The 18,580-nt window shown below is 40.6% G+C and overlaps 1 protein-coding gene across 8 annotated transcripts; it reads left to right on the forward strand.

Moving 5' to 3' along the window:
- The first annotated feature begins 2,672 nt into the window (after window positions 1-2,672).
- LOC4346548 (GBF-interacting protein 1-like) lies at window positions 2,673-16,711 on the forward strand. Of its 8 annotated transcripts, none has more exons than XM_015756578.3 (12): window positions 2,673-2,987; window positions 4,910-4,953; window positions 5,816-5,918; window positions 6,294-6,417; window positions 8,052-8,167; window positions 8,246-8,395; window positions 8,472-8,576; window positions 9,996-10,377; window positions 11,262-11,517; window positions 12,025-12,183; window positions 14,954-15,439; window positions 15,886-16,711. In XM_015756578.3, the coding sequence occupies exons 1-12, from the start codon at window positions 2,831-2,833 to the stop codon at window positions 16,180-16,182; spliced, it is 2,379 nt and encodes a 792-aa protein (XP_015612064.1). In that variant the 5' UTR covers window positions 2,673-2,830; the 3' UTR covers window positions 16,183-16,711. The 8 variants fall into 8 exon arrangements, with proteins under 8 accessions (XP_015612064.1, XP_066160245.1, XP_066160246.1 ...); XM_066304148.1 differs by having other exon boundaries at window positions 14,963-15,439; XM_066304149.1 differs by having other exon boundaries at window positions 12,034-12,183.
- Window positions 16,712-18,580: the final 1,869 nt, after the last annotated feature.

Consider the following 18,580-nt stretch of genomic DNA (forward strand, 5'->3'; position numbering starts at 1 on the left):
CACTTAGGGCTTGATCGGCAAGCATAGATTTCTGAGGGGAGATTCCCTCCCACCACCCAATTGCCCTCCACTGTGGGATTGTGATTGTTTGGATAACAGGGAGAGGCGGGGATATTGTCTCACATCAAATTCAGAATTTAAATAGGACTCATGCATTATAGAAGTCTGGCCAAAGTTTCAATATCCTCAAATTACAGAAATAATTTGCAACGCAAAATAAAATGCATGGTATTAAGTAATCATGGTGGCTAGACCCTTCCAATAATCGTTGACTGTTGTTGGTCACAATTGAGCTGCCGCTAGCCCCAAGCATTATGCCCATTCGAACCATTTTCATGTTATTATGGTTAGACTAATGTATATGCTGCCATAGATGCCATTGCGTGCAGCTATGAAAAAGCTCTGTAACCAAATATCAACTAAATAATCAATGCAGCAAATTGAACTGTGGAAGAGATTAATCATCACCTAGAACCAAACCTGTTAGAGATTAATTGATCGGGAGGGAGGCGGGGAGCCGTTGGATCGTCGTCATCAGAAACTCTATACTCTATAGAAGCACTCCAAAAATATTCAAATCTTATCGGAAAGCACTCCAAAACTTCCGTGTTCATATCCCTATGTAAGGACCACAGAAAAGTGCAGTTGTTGACTCTGCTCTCCTAAAAATCCCACTTTACTTCAACTTCCTTTTTCAAAGTGGCTAGAAGGTTAAATCCAGGCACCTCAAAAGAAATTAACCAATACATGAGATATAATAAAAGGATTAGGTTGTGGTCACAGTAGTAATCTGACTGTGAGAAATGAGTCATGCAAAAAAGGATGAAGGATTAGTGCTAAAACATGGCAACAATAAGGCAGCACTAACCTGAGAAATATCAAGAGCCTTTCTTCCACTTCATCAGAAAAAGGATTAGTGTAACAATTTATGGGGAATATTGTCAATAGGAAACAACTTACTAAAATTCTGCATGAAAACAATTTAGTTCCTTTCCATCAATTTGTGAAACAGTTCAAGAACAGCATATCGAAAGCCTGTTTAGAAGAAGCATATATATATTAGTCAAAGTAGGGCAATACCTTTCAGAAAATACGAAAAGTTCAAACCTTTTTCCAATGCCAAAAGGTTCAAACCTGTAGGAAAGGCAAAAACATGAGAAGGATTCACATAGTATTGTGGTAAAAATTATGCTCATCCTGCATCAGGGCGTCCACCATCGTATAGAGAGTATAGTAGCTGGAGCTACTATTACCTTAAATACATATGCAGCAAACCACCACGAACAAGTTTGATTATTTTGTTTGAAGTCATTCCACAAACACTTCCGAAGCACTTCTTGGTACTGTTGCAGATGCAGTGATGCAAACAATCATCTCGGACTTATTTGGGCTAGGGAAAGAGTCCAAGCTGTGCACTGATTTTTATCTCGTGTTCTAATCAAAACAAATGAAAAACTGAGCCATGCTCGGGCCAAGACAATGAAGATATACCAATCAATCAGGGAGCAGCAAATCGAAATGCTCACGTGTGTTACTTGCCTCCATGTGTTTTGGCCGCCGTAGGTGGACACCTCCCATTCTTGGATGGCTGCGAGCTCGTCCGTTCCGGTTGTCACGTCGGCGCTGGGAGTCTTGCCAGCGACCGTGGTGGTAGGAGACTGGGGGAGTGGGCGGCCATCTGGCTGCGTACAACCAAAGGGTTCAGGGACAGCCGTCGGTCGAGGTGAATCTGGGATGGCCGCCGGTGAAGGCGATCCGATCTGGATCGGATCGGGAGGGAGGCGCGATAGAAAGAGGAGGGAGGGCGCGGTGATTTTGCTGGGGGAGGGGAGGCGAGGATCGGATCGGGAGGGAGGCGGGGAGCCGTTGGATCGACGTCATCAGATGATTTTCGATCGTTGGATGTGTCACACGATGAATGAGTAAAACCATTTGTTGAACTATAGGGTAGATGTGGGCCATCTGGTACAAAGTGCAATATTTGAAAACAATATCTAGTCTAAAGTGAAAAAACACTTCGATAAACACAATGTCTATGCTAGTTCGAGTCTTTGACTTAGCACGAATGCTCATATTTTAGTGGTGGACTACGTATTCATCGATAATGAGATATCTCAACATATATCGGCTTAGTCTTTAGTAATTAGTACAGGTTCGTCGAGGTAGGTGTAGATATGTGCATTTATAGATGTAAGTGTATGCGTGTGTGTATATAGTTATATGTGTTTGTGCTATGTATTAAAATAAGAATACTTCGGCTGCAGTGTTCAAAATGACCTGACAAAATTGATACATCTGTTCATTAATATGACATCAAACAAAGATATAAAATCATTTCCAACGTTACACTGGAGAATTCACAAGATTATATATAAATGAATGAATAAAAAAATGTTTGGAAAACAAAAAAAATTCTTCCGTCTGTAGCGCCGCCTCCGTTTTTGTATACCCCAGTAGTGTAGTGTAGTGTAGTGTGAGCCCCCCCACAGCCAGCGAGCGACGCACGCATTCCTCCCTTCTCTCCCTTCCCTTCCCCCCACAAAACCCTCCCACAAATCCCTCTCTCTCTCTCTCTCTCCCCCCACCTCCGCTTCCTCTCTCTCCTCTCTCTCTCTCTCTCTCTCTCTCCTCCTTTCCCCCTCCTTCCCCTTCCTTCCTTCCTTCCTCCCTCCGCCCTGCTCCTCTCTCGGGATTCGCCTCCGTTCATCCGCCCGTGCGGGAGAGCCTAGCGGAGCAGAAGCAGGCGCGCGCGGCGGCAGCGGCGGCGGCGAGGAGTAGGAGGAGGAGGAAGGCGAGGACGAGGGCGAGGACGAGGACGAGGAGGGAGGATATGGCGGCGGCTAGGGTTTCGATCCCGGCGGCGGTGCGGCGGACGATCCAGAACATCAAGGAGATCGCGGGCGGCCACACCGACGAGGAGGTCTACGCCGTGCTCCGCGAATGCAACATGGATCCCAACGAGACCACCGATAGGCTTCTCAACCAAGGTAAAATCCCAAATCCTCCCCCCATTTCTCCCTCCCTCTCAATCCTAGTTTGATTTGATTCGGTTCGGTTCTGTTGGTTCCACTGGTAAAACTTAGCCTTGGCTTGTGGGGGGGTGGGGGGGGGGGGGAGGGGACGATGCGATGCGTGATAGGTCTCTCTTGTGGCGCGCCCGTGCCTGATTTGATGCGTGCATGGTTTGATTTAGGGTTCTAGAGTCTGCGCCGCTCTTCTTCCGGTCTTCCTTGCTTTGTTTGATTCAAGAGTGAGCGCAAGAATGTTTTCTATAATCAATTGGGGTTTACAGAGAGTGTGGTGTGCTGGAGGTTAAGTTGTGTGGTTCATGCCTCCTGTTGGATCCGGCTTGGTATCGTGACTGCTTCAGTTTGTTATGCCCCATGGGAGCTACGTATTTACTTGTTGGTTGTGTCTTATTTGGAGTGAAAGGATATGCTCAAGGATAATCCTTCTGGATGCTGCTGCTTGGATCTGAAGTAATTACAAATTTTATGAACTGAGGGACATCGTTGCTTTTGGTTTCGTTCTGTAGTTGCACTGTACGGCTGGTGGTTTCACTGTAGGCGCAGTGGTTTCTATAGGATGGATGCTTCCACCTTTGCAACATGGAACTTCTAGTGCTACCTGTAGTGAAAATTTGAAGTTGATGCACAAATGTTTGTGTGGAAATTGAAGCCGAATGGCCTACCAAAATAAAGATGCCATACATGTAAATCAAACTAAACTTGGATAGAATCATACTGTTCTGGAGTATGAAGCACAAAATTTCATTGGTCCTACTTGATATTCATTTTATAACTGATGTTAATTATTGTTTTGACCCCGAGAATGCATTTCGACAATGGAAAAAAATACTAATGTCCAAACAACACCTCTACATGCTCATTACGGTATTTACACTTGAGATCTGCAAAAGATGAATTCTCATGTTTTCATGATTTAATGTGTGATCATCCAGGTACACATTCGTGACTAGGCGTCTATTCATAACCTATCTTGAGTAGTACTTCCTTTTTCAAAAGATAACCCAAACCCATGTGAAGCATAGAACAGTGATCTGTTTTTAATAGCAGTGGATTTTATGATAACCTAATTTCGTTCTGAACCAAATTTTGATATATTGGTATTAGGATAGCCCTTCTTTAAACCATATTGCAATTTACAAATGATATTACTTCATCCTAGCATCGGAATACTCCGTGGGAATGCGAGAGCTACAACCATGAGCTGTGTAATTTTTGAATGTCATTCAGATTAGCTGAATAGGCTCCATAAGAACTTTAAAGAAAAGCATTGCATTGAGCATCAAAGGCCAAATGTGTTACATGGTTTTGAGAAACTTAATGTTGGTTCATAGCATTTTATTTCATCTTTTTTGTTTTTGTAACATGGTATGTTCTTCCCGATTAAGAGACTTTGGATTTACACCTAGTCTTATAGATACCTTAGCTAATGGGTCATGGTTGACTTCTTTGGAGTGGCTGGAGTACTGGAGTTTATCTCAAAGATAGCTTTAAAGATTAAAGAGATCCAGCATCCTTTTTATGGTCAAGATGATCAGGATTTATTCATCATGACATGACTTTGACCCATGCCTAGTTAGTGGTGTTAGCATCAACTTCACTATTTTTTTTTAATCTTTATGCGTTACTCCACCAAAGCTTAAATTCTAGCCCTTTCACCATAAGAGAACCTTGTCTTTATATGTAGAGAATGGATCTTTCTTATGTCATATTCCCTGGAGATTGTGTTGAGGTAAACAGCATTTATGGACTGTTTGAGGTATCCCTTTTGTGCTTAACTGCATGCATTTTGCTAACGTTTCCCCCCTTTTTTATGTTAGGCACATTCTATGGAAGATGCTTGATTTTACCAAACCTTTTAATCAAATATTCACTTATTTCAGGTACATTCCATGAGGTCAGAAGAAAGAGAGACAAGAAAAAGGAGGCAAGTATCATATCCTCCCCTCTCCCTTGCTTCTGTTGCTTTTTCTTTATCTTTATTTCATAAAGTTAAGTACTGGTGCAAATTATGTGTGAATTCAAAAATTAGATTTCATGTGAGAACATGTGGCCTGGTCCCAGTTAAATCAATGGCACATGAATGATGTTTTCCAACTTTGTGATCTTTGCAATGTACCCAAGCACTTACTTTTTTTTTTTTTTCAAAATTAGACCTGCTATAGATATGTAAGTTCCAAATGGGTGGTCAGACTTGTGTTAGGTATATCTGGTCAGACACATTAGGTTGAGTCATATGCAAATGTAATTGATGTGCAAAGCTATGAGATGGAAACACCGTTAGAAGATGTTCAAGTGATATGACATGCTGGTGATGATAAAAGTTAGTTTGAGATCAGTATCAAATCGGCCAGCAGGACATGATTTGCAGGATACATACATCATATATTGAACATGTCAGAAAAAAACGAATACATATATGCTAATGATTGGCAACATGATATTTGTTAGACTACAAATTTGACACAACTAATTCTACCTAAGCTTTGGATATGGTTGAAAGAGTCTCCATAGCAATGTTGTTCAACGCAAATTTTTCTTATCATGTTGAATCTTTCTGTTCTTGTTCTCCTGATATGCATTCTGATTCTGACTTTCTTTTATTCTTGAGAAAGGAATCCTAAAATCTCGTCCCCTCTTTAAATACATTATTAATCAGTTATATTGGTTCATTGCCAATTCTAATTGCCACAATTATAGAATGCCATATAATCAATTGGGACATTTTTGTTTAAGTAACTTTCTGTTCTAAAGTGCCTGAATGTGTATTTTCCTGCTTTCTTGTATAGAGTGCCAAAGAATCTGCCGATGCTCGATGGAGGCCTGGGATGCAGGGGCGAGGTGGAAAAGGTGGATGGGGAAACTCTTCACGCCAGCTATCCAACTCCTCTGGTATGCATGGCATCTGTCTTCAAAAATGGAAGTGCTCTATCAAACCTATACTACATGTGGCATCCGTGTTGTGATACACTATGAGCAGCTCATGTTGCATTCTTGTAATCTTGTTTAATTTAAAGAGTGGTTTCTCTTTGATATCTGATGGATTTTGTAATATGTAGAACTGCCTGCTCATTATATGAATGTTACTGCCATTTGATTTTCTCCAACTTCTCAAATGCTTGAGTAGATATAAGAGCTTAGTATATTGAATCAACTGGGGTTAAGTATCCTCTTGACATTTATAGCCACATGTTTTGTACCCACTTCAAGAGTAGCCTTTTAGTGAAACTTTATAACCATTTCATGTTTTATTCTGTGATACTTCAGACATAACTGGGAGAAATGCTCCTGCTGAAAAGGAAATTGGAGTGAATCCAAACATGGACAAATGTAACAGCTCTGTACCTGTCAATCCAAACACAGACACCAAGACGTCTACTTCGATCTCAAGGTATTTATAGTGCAAAAGATCTTCAGTCACATGATTATTGTTTTCTTTTTACTAAATCCTGTTAACCTTGAGTCCCCTTTTTTTTTGGTATTTACATGCTGGTAAGGTATTTTTTTATTACTCATATTGGAAAGGATGTTAATTGGCCGGAGTTATTTGTTAATTGATTTTTATTCTTATTTGGATGTGGATTGTAGATGTTTTTCTTGACAAGATCATGTTTCTGCTTTACACTCCCATTTTTGGCTGGGTTCTTTGAGTGAAACCCATACCAAACTGTACTGCTAGTAGTATCTTTGTTGTGTATGTTCAGAAGCACTGTTTGTAGGTTACTTTCATGTGCTTTCTTGAAACATACATGTATTTTCTGGATTCCAACGAAAAAGTAGAACATATGTGTGTATCTATTTATTCTTAAAACAGTGTGCCATGTGTAGTGTAGATTTATGTTATTCAGCTGCAGCAGAACATCAGTACGATGCTGTTCTTTTTTTCTTTTGGGAGGAATGATTAAGGAGCTGTAGTTTTGTGTCCTAGTATATGATTATGTTAGAAAATTGTAAAATGCTAAGAGGAATAGACCACCTAAATTTATGAATTGCTAGTTTTCTACATTGTATTCCAGTGGAGAGTATTTAGAGCAGGTACAATAGCAGGCTATAAGCCAGCTATAAACATATTTTAAAGAGATAAAAGGAAAAGAGAGAAGAGTAGCAGGCTACAGATCTGCAGCCAGCTGCAGCACGGACTCCAAGACATAATGTGTGTATGACAGGTGGGACCAGCTATTAATAGTATAGTAAGCAACTATTGTATGAATTAGCTATTACATTGGCTATAGATGATTTGGAGCTAGTAGTGGGCTATACTATTAAACTTGCTCTTATATTTCTTTTATTCTGATCTGGAGCATAGTGCAAAAAACCGGACCGGTGAGTAACCCGGACGATGCCTCGGTTCACCGGTCCGACGGTCTGACCGGTGAACCGCCGGTTGAACCGCGGTTCAATAAGTTATTATATATAACATGTATATCTCTAAAACAAAACGAAGCAAAGGTGGGATGGTTAGACCTACTCACTCTCAATGCGCATACCCAGGTTCGAATCCCCATTCCACCACCCTTTTCTATGCATTTTGTCAAAAAAACAGTCACGTGGGCCTGTAGGGCATGGACTGGGCCTTAACGTGGCCCATTAAACTCCTTAACTCCTTTGTCCGGTCCAACTGAGCCGGTTTAATGGCCGGTTTAGTCAAAACCCGCCCGGTTCAGCCGGTTCAATCCGGGTCGAATGCATGTCTGGTCTTTCAGTTGAACCGAACCGTGGAGGCCTCTGGTTCCGGTTTTTTCCGGTCGAACCGCCGGCCCGGTCCGGTTTTTTCCACTATGATCTGGAGTTTAACCAGAATTTGTGGCTTGATGTAAATATTTTTTTTTTACCGATGCTGTTTGACTGCATAGCCATTCTTCATTTACAACTTAGTTTCTTTGATTTACATTGTTTGATGGTTTCTTGGATCATTTGGTATTTGGAGTTTGCCAAATGGATAAAACATTGAGGTCCACTTATTTCAGTATTAGCTTATCCAATTAAAATGCACCTGTTTGGACATGCAACTGACTTCTTTACCAGTTTGTCAGTTGGCCAATCCAATGGTTCATCAGAGCCTGTTGCTTCCATGGAGAAAAGTTCTCTTGCTATAGGTCAGTTGCAGATTTCAGATTCAAAAGGAATATCTGATTTGGAAGGTAATCCAGAAAAGCTTGTCAATGGCTTAGGTCCAGATGTAAGACTATCTTTAATACAGTCAGCACCATCTATATCAGGGGAGTGCATACCAGCTTTGGACCCAGTGCTTACACCAGCCCCTGAAGTCCACGGCCACGGTGAGACTGTTTCCACCAAACATGCTTATGCAAGTCAGTTGGCAGCAGGAGAAAAGGTGGTTTCTAATGATGTATCAACGGCTTCACAAGGTACAATATTTGAGTTGGGAGTCTTGGGACTCTTTGGTTAGTGTTGTCATGTTTTTAACACCTTTTCATACTCTAGGCACATCTCGATCTTCTGGTTTGTCATCCACTGTGGTACCTTCTGGTAGTAGGCCATCTTCAAGCTGCAGTAGTCGTGCACAGCAGTTGAGCAGTGTACAGAAAGGTACTTGTCATTCTGAACTTCTAAATTTGGGTCCAATCCTTTGCACGTCACTGAAGCAAATGATATGTTGATGTCACTGTGTAGATTTTTATGATTGTTACCTTGCAATTGATGTTTGACCTTCCAAATGCGACACTAGGGCAAATGCATTATATCTGCTGCTGCTATTGAGCAGATAGCGGCTGCTACATGGCATTTAATATGTTAATATTCTGTGTTAGATTATTAATTGGACGTTTGGACATGTCATCAGGTTTTCACAATCATCAGTTCTAATGATTATAAAGTATAAAAGTTACCTTAGTAGACATTCAAAGCCTTCAAAACACGCATGGGGATTAGAGATGGCAATGGGAACCCATGACCCGACACCCGACGGGTTTTTACTCTATTATATGGGTATGGGTACCCGTTACCCGCACGGGTGTGGGCATGGGGACGATTTTGTACCCTCGACGGGTGTGGGTATTTAAGTGGGAATATTTAGCCATCATAGGTGTGGGTATGGGGCAAGGGAACCCGATGGGTATGCACCCGTTGCCATCTCTAATGGGGATGTACATAATTCAACCTGTTTGAATGCCATCATGCAGCAGGGAATACATGTGGCTGGCACATACTTACATCCATAATTCAAGCTGTTATGATCTGGCTCGCTCTATATTTAAGAGTAAATTGCATCGCCGGTACACGAACTAGAATCACAACTCTGTTGTCCATTGAGGATGCTTGCATGGTCATAGTTATTACAACATCTGTACTGGAAAAGAATAAAAGATTTGGTTCAGTATGGTACCTTGGTAGGATGTTTTTTTCTTTTGCTGATATTCCAGGGAGAATAAAATAGTTCATTCACATTGGTTCTAGGGAACTAAGGATTTGAATATTTGAATCCTGGTTCCTGTCTCGCACCCTTGCCAGATGACGATGAAAAACCAATTTTGCTGGCCCTTTTGTTGTACTAACTTATACATGAAATTGGCAACCTTCAACAGTGACGCTTAAACATTACTGGCTGTTCACTTGTTCATCCGTGAAATCTATATTGCTAAGTTATGTTATGAATTAATTACTATTTAATTCATGTATGGTAGATGCTACTATATACAGAATCTACAATGCTTTTTGGTAGATGTTCATACCATTTTACTACGAAAAATAAAAAAGTGTGACCAAAATTGTCATAAAAGAAGTAGCATTTCAACTCTCCATTTCATTCCACTTCAACACTTCCTGTGTCTAGTTTATACCACATGCTGTAAAGTTGTCAAATTCTTTATTGCCCAACAGATTATTGTTATTCATCAATTATTAAGTTACTTATTTAAGTCAATTTTTTTTGGATCTGGATGGATTGTTCTTTCTACTTGAGAATATTGCCTCTGCTTTGCTGATTATAGTTATAATTGTGTTGTCTAGTTGTTCCAAATAAAGAATGGAAGCCAAAATCAACAAACAAACCAGCCCATGCTGAAAATGTTATATGTGATAAAGTGCCTGTTTCTGTGGAGACTGTTCCCCAGTCGATTCTAGTATCGGATTCCATCCATAAGGAAGATACCACTTCAGGAGTGGAGACAAGGCCAAGTGACATGCGCCTGTCTGACAAGCAGCATGTTATTATTCCTGATCACCTTCAGGTTGCAGAGTCAGAAAAATATGGGCTTAGTTTTGGCAGTTTCGGTGCCTGTTTTGAGCAATCTGCAAGCTTTTCAAAAGACACTGAAAGTGAGAAATGCTCTACACCTCAATGTGAATCGTCTCAGGAGGCAGATGAAGTTCTGGATGAACCTGCTGCAAGGTTTGTGTTCTAGTTAATGCGTTTGACACCAGCAGTCTTATTAAACTCTTTGCTATGTATGCTTGAATTTGACTTCTCTGAGTATCTACCAGCATAATAATTTACTTAGTTTTGGCTCATTGCTCCACCTTCCATGTCCCATATTAGTTAGTTGTGCCTTTTTGGTCTACTGTGTAAATGCCAAAAGGAATCAGTCCGTGTTTTCTTATACATATAATATTTAGGTACTTTTCACAATTTTTGGTGCATAAAAAAAGGTTCCCCTAACGTTGTTTTTAGGTCACATAAAATCCTTGTTGGATATTTTGAGGATATGGATCTAGTGAGGAGTAGGACTTTCCATAAGATAATACTATTACTTCAATGTAACACTTCACCTTAATTCCATGGGGGCTTAGGGGTTTGTTGGCATGTTCCTGTTCAGATTTTTAAGACGTCTGTGTGCTTCATTTTCATTTTCATGTCTTGAAATCACTGCTATAAACGATGCCCCCCTAATCTAGGTACTAGATGTTACCCTCCTCCCTAGTGCTTGTCATTGCTGGCTGCCAAGGTTATTCATGCCTTGCCTGCTAGTTGCTGACTGCGTGCTAAACACCACCCTTCTGCTTTGCCCAGTTTCTCAGTGCCTTCTAACCGCTGCTTGAAATTCAGGTGGGATACGTTGTATGAGTTAGTGCAATCGGGCGTTGCCCATGGACCTCGGTCTAGTGCTTTCTATTTGTATACGTATGGTAACCTTGGGCATGGTTCTCATGTTTACATGTAGCTTAATGGTTGTTAATTAAAGTATTTCTTGCAATTTAATTTATTTTTCACATTATGATTACCTTCTGTATTCAGTTGCATTCATCCTTCATTTTAATTTGGTAACTGTACTGCAGTCATCAGGGTGTGTCCTCAACTGTTGAAATGGCAGCTGAGTCAGATCTGCAGCAGCTGCCTGCTGAAACGGCAGATAATATTTTACCTCAGAAGGTTGATAGTTCCTCAAGTATTCCTGAAGTTGCAGAATCAGACCAATCAAACGATACAATAGCTTCACATGTACCTCAAGATTCAGTTGAAACTACTACACCTTACCCACCACAACAGTCGCATGGAGATCAGATTCCATCACTTGAAACTTCTGAATCTCAGGCACGTCTGGTGCTTATGTGACCCATCATTTTTTCTTTATATATCTCCTGTTCATATGTCAAATGATTTGATTTCTTAGATGTTGGTTTACATTATACAAGCAAAGGAATCTTATTCTGTTCTCTCATAGTCACTGTGTTACGCTGAAATGCTATGCATGATTACATAATTACTTTTTTATACTAGACGTTTTAACAATTCCTCAGCATAAAATTGATTTTGCATCATTTTATATTTCTTTACCCTCTTGCTGAATGCTTTTCCCACATAGTAGGCATTCTAGTTGCCCTAGGAGTTCATTTATTGGATGTTTTGCATTGGTCGAACCATTTATGTTATTTCTACCTGACATGAGCTCCCCAGCTCCTGAATAGAACAATCCTCTGAGCTATTTGTGCTCAATCTGTCTAATTGTTTCATTAAAAAAAAACTTGAGTGACTTCTCATTTTTTTTTTAAAATAACTTAATGACTCTCTGTGCATCTTAACAAGTGATTACACGTACAGGTACAACAGGTCAATGACTCTTCTGCAGGCTATTATACACAATTTTACCGACCACCTGCTGATTTTGATGGCCGTATCTCACCATTTACTGCTTCTGGAGCTGCTATCAAGTACGGAAACTTGTCGGTTATGCCCACACAAACTGGGCATGCCCAAGAGGTTTGTAGATACAGCTTAGCAATTAATTTAAAACTTTATTTATTTATTTATAAATATATAACTTATCTAATGCATATTCACCTGTACCATCTATTTTGTTAACAACTTTTCGTTCTTGTAACAGATTGGTTAAGTACAAATCGCATGCTATTACGTGCTAAAAATTGAAACATGGCTCTCAATCGTGAGAAGATAAATTCTGTTAAAAATGCATTTATTTAATTCTTGAGCACTATAACAGTTGTCGGGAATATGTCTGAAAAGAAAGTGTGGAATAAAGCAAGGAACTATAAAGCTAGTAGCTGAAGAGTTCCCTTAAGCATTTGCATTTAAATAGTTGATGGCACAGGGTCACAAAGTGGTGTATTTATAATATATTTACTCAAGAACTTTAGTACCAATTGGATTAGCACAACCAACCCAAAAGACCTAAAGTCCGTCTCAACGCTTGTACAATGAATCAGTCAAGTCAGTGCTATAAAATGTTATGCACTGTAGAAGGTCATTAAGACAGTTTAACAAGAAATAGAGAAAATCGTTATTGTCCATTCAAAGTTCACTAGTTCTCTTGTATATTATCAAAAAATGTTACTATTCCCTTATGTTTTATCCATCCTTAATTTTGTCCTTATTTGCCACACTCATTTGTTTGCTGTTAGTGTGTTGTCGAAAAGTTTAAGCAAATACCATTTTGTCCTAGGCGCTTAAGGCTGTGTTTGGGAGGCCCCGGCACGCAAAACGAAGCTCATATTATTGCATGATTAATTAAGTATTAACTATTTTTTTTTGAAAAAAGGATTAATATGATTTTTCTAAACAACTTTCATATAGAAAGTTTTTGCATAAATCACACCATTTAGCAGTTTGAAAAGCGTGCGCGCGGAAAACGAGAGAGGTGGGTTGGAAAAATGTAGGAAAGAACACAGCCTAAGTTGATATGGGAAACACTGCGGAAATAGAAAAAGAATGGAAGCCCTTTATTCTGCATTGAGCAGCCAAAAAAAAGAGGGACAGAGAACGGAGTGCTTCTTTCTCTCGTGCTCAACTCTGAGCAGGCTAGGCTGCAGCAACTAAATCTACCACATGCAATGGAAATTCTCATTGCAGGTCACCAAAAATCGAACCTTTCTAGCTTTCCTTTGATTAAGCCACACATGTGGTGGATTGACAGTTTCTTTCCTCTCTCTCTTCCTCGTGATCTGGTCCACTGGTCCTAGGACCCTAACTACTGTCGGTGCTGTTTCCACCTTCTCCATCAATAGCGTTGGTGGGTTCCTGCTCTGCACTTTCCTCTTCACCACCATGGTTCGCTTTTACCCTGACAAAGTTTCGCTGCCGAGCACATGTGCAATGGCGGCAGTGGATCATGTATGTGCAGCTAGCTGAGTTGCCTAGTGCAAAGAAGTGGAAGAAAGGAGGCTGACTGGTGAGGTCCAAGGTCATTTCTGCCATGTCATTGAAATTCTGAGAAACGTACCTCTGATGACGTTTTTCATGGAATGTTAATTTTAGTAGTATACATGGGACTTGACATTTTGTTTGGTGCCATCTAAAGAAATACTCCCTCCGTATTTTAATGTATGACACCGTTGATTTTATAACCAACGTTTGACCACTCGTCTTATTCAAAATTTTTGTACAAATATAAAAATACTTATTTCATGCTTGAAGAACATTTGATGATAAATCAAGTCACAATAAAATAAATTATAATTACATAAATTTTTTGAATAAGACGAAAGGTCAAACGTTTGTCAAAAAGTCAACGGCGTCATACATTAAAATATGGAGGGAGTACTATCTTTGTTTTTTAATAGATGATGCCGTTGACTTTTGGTCACAAGTTTGACCATTTGTCTTACTAAAAAAATTTACGTAATTATAATTTATTTTGTTGTGAATTGGTTAATCACTCAAAGTACTTAAAGCATGATCTATACATTTGCATTAAATTTTTGAATACATGTGTTGAAAAGTCAACGGCATCATCTATTAAAAGACAGAGGGAGTAGTAAGTTTTTGGTGGCACATAAGGGGACTCACATACACTGGATGACAAATGAAGAATTCTCTATGACAGTCTCATCGAAAGTCTCCAAGTTCTGCATTTCTCATCTCAGTCTTTTCACGCTATTTAATTTAGACTGGGTGGAAAGGGTAGGAGGGTTGGATATATGGTAGTTGGGGAATCTTTAAAACCCATCACCATGTCCTAATAACACTTCCATGTTCAATATATATATTTCACGGAATCATACACCCCAATTTGATTCAGATTTCTACACCCGTGTTGCTGTGTTCTGTCTTCTCCATAGACAGTGTAGTGATTCAGAAATAGTTAAAATATTATTAGTGTAAAAATTGGTAATTTTGATGTACGTACCTTGAATCCAATGATTGTGTGATAATAGGAGCATATAATCCCAGATGTATAAATCCTTGCCATGTATTACATCGTGTTAATCTGGTATGCTGGATCTTGAATTTATGCTCTGTCCTGAGTGAAAAAGGTTCAGTGCATTTCCAATGTTGTTTTGTTTATTTTAGGGATATTCGAAGTTCATTTGGTCTGATGCATACTGTTCTTATGCCAGTTGTCCAAGTACCATAGCATAATAACATTGCTGTATAATTATGATTTTACATTTTTGACGTCTGGCAGTAGTTCGTTGCTGAGTAGGCTGATAATTTCTTTGAGGCACTTGCACTCTGCAGTTTAAGTTGTCTTCTGTTATTACATACAATTCAGTTCCTAATTGCTCTGTTTTAGCTGCCACAGGGAATCAACTCCTTCGTGCTGCCTTCAGTTGGGTCTACTCCACTTGCCACCCCAACCCCTGGAGCCGTACCAAATTCTGTTGGTATTCCACAACAGCCACTTCAATTATTCCGCCAGCATTTAGGTGTTTTACCTCAATACCCACCAAATTATTTCCCATACAGTCAGTATCCACTCTATGTTCCACCACAACCCCTTCATTTCATGGTTCCTCAACCCCCTTCAACCGGAGGCATGTATCCACCTGTAAGTGCAGCTGTTGCACCACCAGGTAAATACCCAACCAATACATACAAGCCTGGTGCTAACAATGGAACCCAGACACATGTTGGAAACCATGGTGCATATGGAACATATGATTCTAGTCCGTCAATCTATACAAATAACACTATGGTGGCAAGTGGAACTTCTGTCGAGAGTGATGATATCAGTGGATCCCAATTCAAAGAAACCAATGTCTATATTGCCGGGCAGCAGGTAAATGTTTATATGCATATCTATGAACAGAATGCTGTAAACGGCAGCTTTAAGTTTGGTTTTTTGCGTATTCCCTAGAAAAACAAAATAAAAAATGTTCAGTTTTTTCACGATGATACCTTCATTTTTAATTTTCAAAAATTTCAGATATGTTCTTGTGATCATTTGGATGACTAGGGTTCTCTTCTGATTACTCAGTCGATTAAATTCAGACACATCAGGTTATAGGATGTTTTCTAGCTTCATGCTTTCTTTTTTCCTATGCTACTTGTACTTCCACCATCGTCAATGAAAAATTTCAAATTTAGAAACAGTATAGTCAAAACTGGAAGTCTGTTACTCCTTCTAGCCATTAATTACTGGAGGGAATAACACAATATCTAGTAAGACTTATTTGCATACATATCTGGTAGTCTTATTTATTACTGATTGGATATTTTGATCAGAGCGAAGGCTCCGGTGTCTGGATTCCTGCCCCAGGACGTGATATTTCTGGTCTCCAGCCTAGCAACTATTACGGACTGCCTCTGCAGGGACAGCACCTGGCGTTTGCCCCTGCTCAAGCTGGTCATGGTACTTTTGGAGGGATATATCACCCGGCACAGACAATGGCTGGAGCCGCTGTTCATCCACTACTACAGCCACCTCAGGCCATTGCTGGGGTTGGTGGTGAAATGGTTGGACCACCTGCCAATGGTTATCAGCAGCCACAACGGGCTCAGATGAACTGGCCTAATTATTAACGGAGGTAGTATATTTTTCCGAGTAGCCATCATAGGATGAAAAAGAACAGTTATTTGTTGGATATCTAAGTGTTGGCAAAGGAAGTTTTTTTTGGGCTTTCAGCATAGAGGTGCCTGATCAAGAGTGTATATATCAAGCATGGATGATCTGCAAGGAAATGTTGCAGATTCCCAAATGGTCTAGCGCTTATTTCTGTGGTATTATATGTAGCTGGAACTGACCATTCAGTTAGAGACGAGGGTCCACGCTTGTTCCAATTTTTTTTTTTTGCCCCTTTTTGGCCTTTGCTCCCCTTGGTTTTAAGTTTGCTGCAAGAAAGCGTGGGGTTTCTTCTCCGAGGTTATAGTTACTCTTTGGACATTTAAGTTCATTAAAGTGAGCTGGTGGGATTGCCGTTCTTTCCGCCTCTTTACCTGTAAAGTAAATTTTGGTGCTTCGAGAAACATGTCACTACTGTTGTACTTCGGTGTAATACAAACAGGCCAACCCTAAAGTTGCAGCGAAATCTTTGTTCTTTTCAGAGGGAAACATTTTGTGTACTTGTTCACAGCCCGTTGTTCACGAAATTTTGGTGATAATTTGTTTGCAGTTTACGTAGTAATGTGCACCAAATATAGGTGACATATCTGATGTTTCAGACAAAACTCGTTGCAAGTGAAGCTTTCACTTTGTTCCCGTGGAAATGCAGCGCATAAAAAAGGGAAATTTAACTATTATTAGGTTTGCCAATTATCCAAATACCCTTCTTAGATTTGTCTTTAATTTTTTTTTGCCCCTCTAAGGTGATGGCATCTTTAACTATTTGCCACCCTCTCTTTTCTCTCTCCCTCCAGTCTGGCTAGGCCTAGCCCCGCTGCCCTGGAGGTAGGAGGTGGCGTCGATGGAGAGCTCCTCGAGATGGAGGCAGGAGCGGAGGACGGCCTCGGACGGAGATCTTGTGGAGGTTAGTGGTGCCGGCGGCGAGCGCGGTGATGCCGTCGTCGATGATGAGGCAGTGCCGGAGCGGAGCATGAACGTGGGGTCGGCGACGCTCTTCGCGCGGCGGTCGCACTTGAGGGCGAGAAGGGAAATGGCCGGCAAGCCTAGAGCACGGCCATCTCCGGCGAGGATCCCTGGGAGCACGGCGTGGAACAGGACTAGCCAAAGCACCGGCGTCGCCGTCCCATGGTCCTGCAGCGTCGTACCCATCAACCGTCGAGGATTGATGAAGGGGAGGACGGTGGGACTGGCTAGAGCAGCGCCGGTGGCCGGCGGGGCTTGGCCGGACCAGGGGGAGAGAGAAAAGGGAGAGTTTGTGAGACTGACAGGCGGGTCCCACATTGATATTTACACTGCGTTGCCACGTTGGCATACCACATGGGCAAAAGTGGCAAATAGTTAAGAAGCCATCATCTAAGAGGGGTAAAAAATTAAGAGCAAATCTAAGAGGGGTATTTGGATAATTGGCAGACCTAATAGTGGCAAATAGTTAAATTCCCCAAAAAAAAAAAAAGATCGTGTGCCCAATCTGTCCAAAAGAGCAAGGCGCACGTTGTGAAATCTAAATTTCCTGATTAAATATGGTGCAAAACGCAGCAGAATCCAAACTGGAATTCTCTCGTTCCATTTTGATTTGATAAATATTCTACAGCGGTGAAATTAGTAAATTCCTTGAAATGAGAAAGGATTGGAGATTTTTGTAATACGCCCTCAGATGAATATTACTTGCCGTTTCCAATAAGCAAACTGCACCAAGTGCAGGCCAGGCCAATTTCAGCTGTTCGAAACGGCACGTATTTCCATCCAAACCCTCCAAGACATACGTCTATATTTTATTTTTGGGAAAATTGCAAAAACAATCCCAAATATCACTCTAGGTTTGAGATGCCCCCCTATAAGAAGATTTGTTGCAAATCCCCACCTCCTAATTCACCTTGGTTTGATTTAGGCACATTCTCTCCACATGCGCGTGATTCCTAAAAAATCTCGTGGCAAAATCAACAGAGTCCCACTCACCGTGATGATTTGTCAACATGTCCCTTTTGCATTAGACTGTGTGGCCTTAATTTCTGATTAAACTATATTGAAACCTGCTATTTTGGGTCATCTGACCAATTGCAACAGATGAAATCATGCAGTTCTAATCTGGCTATATGATTACCGCTTCATGTTCAAATATTTCTATATGCTCATTACGTCCCTGAAAAAAAGGGATATGTTGTTCAGTACACATGATATCGGTTTGGAATATATAGCTAGTATACCATGAAAAACACAGTGAAATGGTCATGATAACACAACGAAATGATCGCCTTATACAGAACAAACAGCATAGTCTCTTGCTCCCGCCGAGTGGGACTCGGTTGATTTCGCCACGAGATTCTTCAGGAATCACGCACGTGTGGAGAGGAGGTGCCT

This window comes from Oryza sativa, chromosome 9 (assembly GCF_034140825.1).
Source record: "Oryza sativa Japonica Group chromosome 9, ASM3414082v1".
Classification (NCBI taxonomy): domain Eukaryota; kingdom Viridiplantae; phylum Streptophyta; class Magnoliopsida; order Poales; family Poaceae; genus Oryza; species Oryza sativa.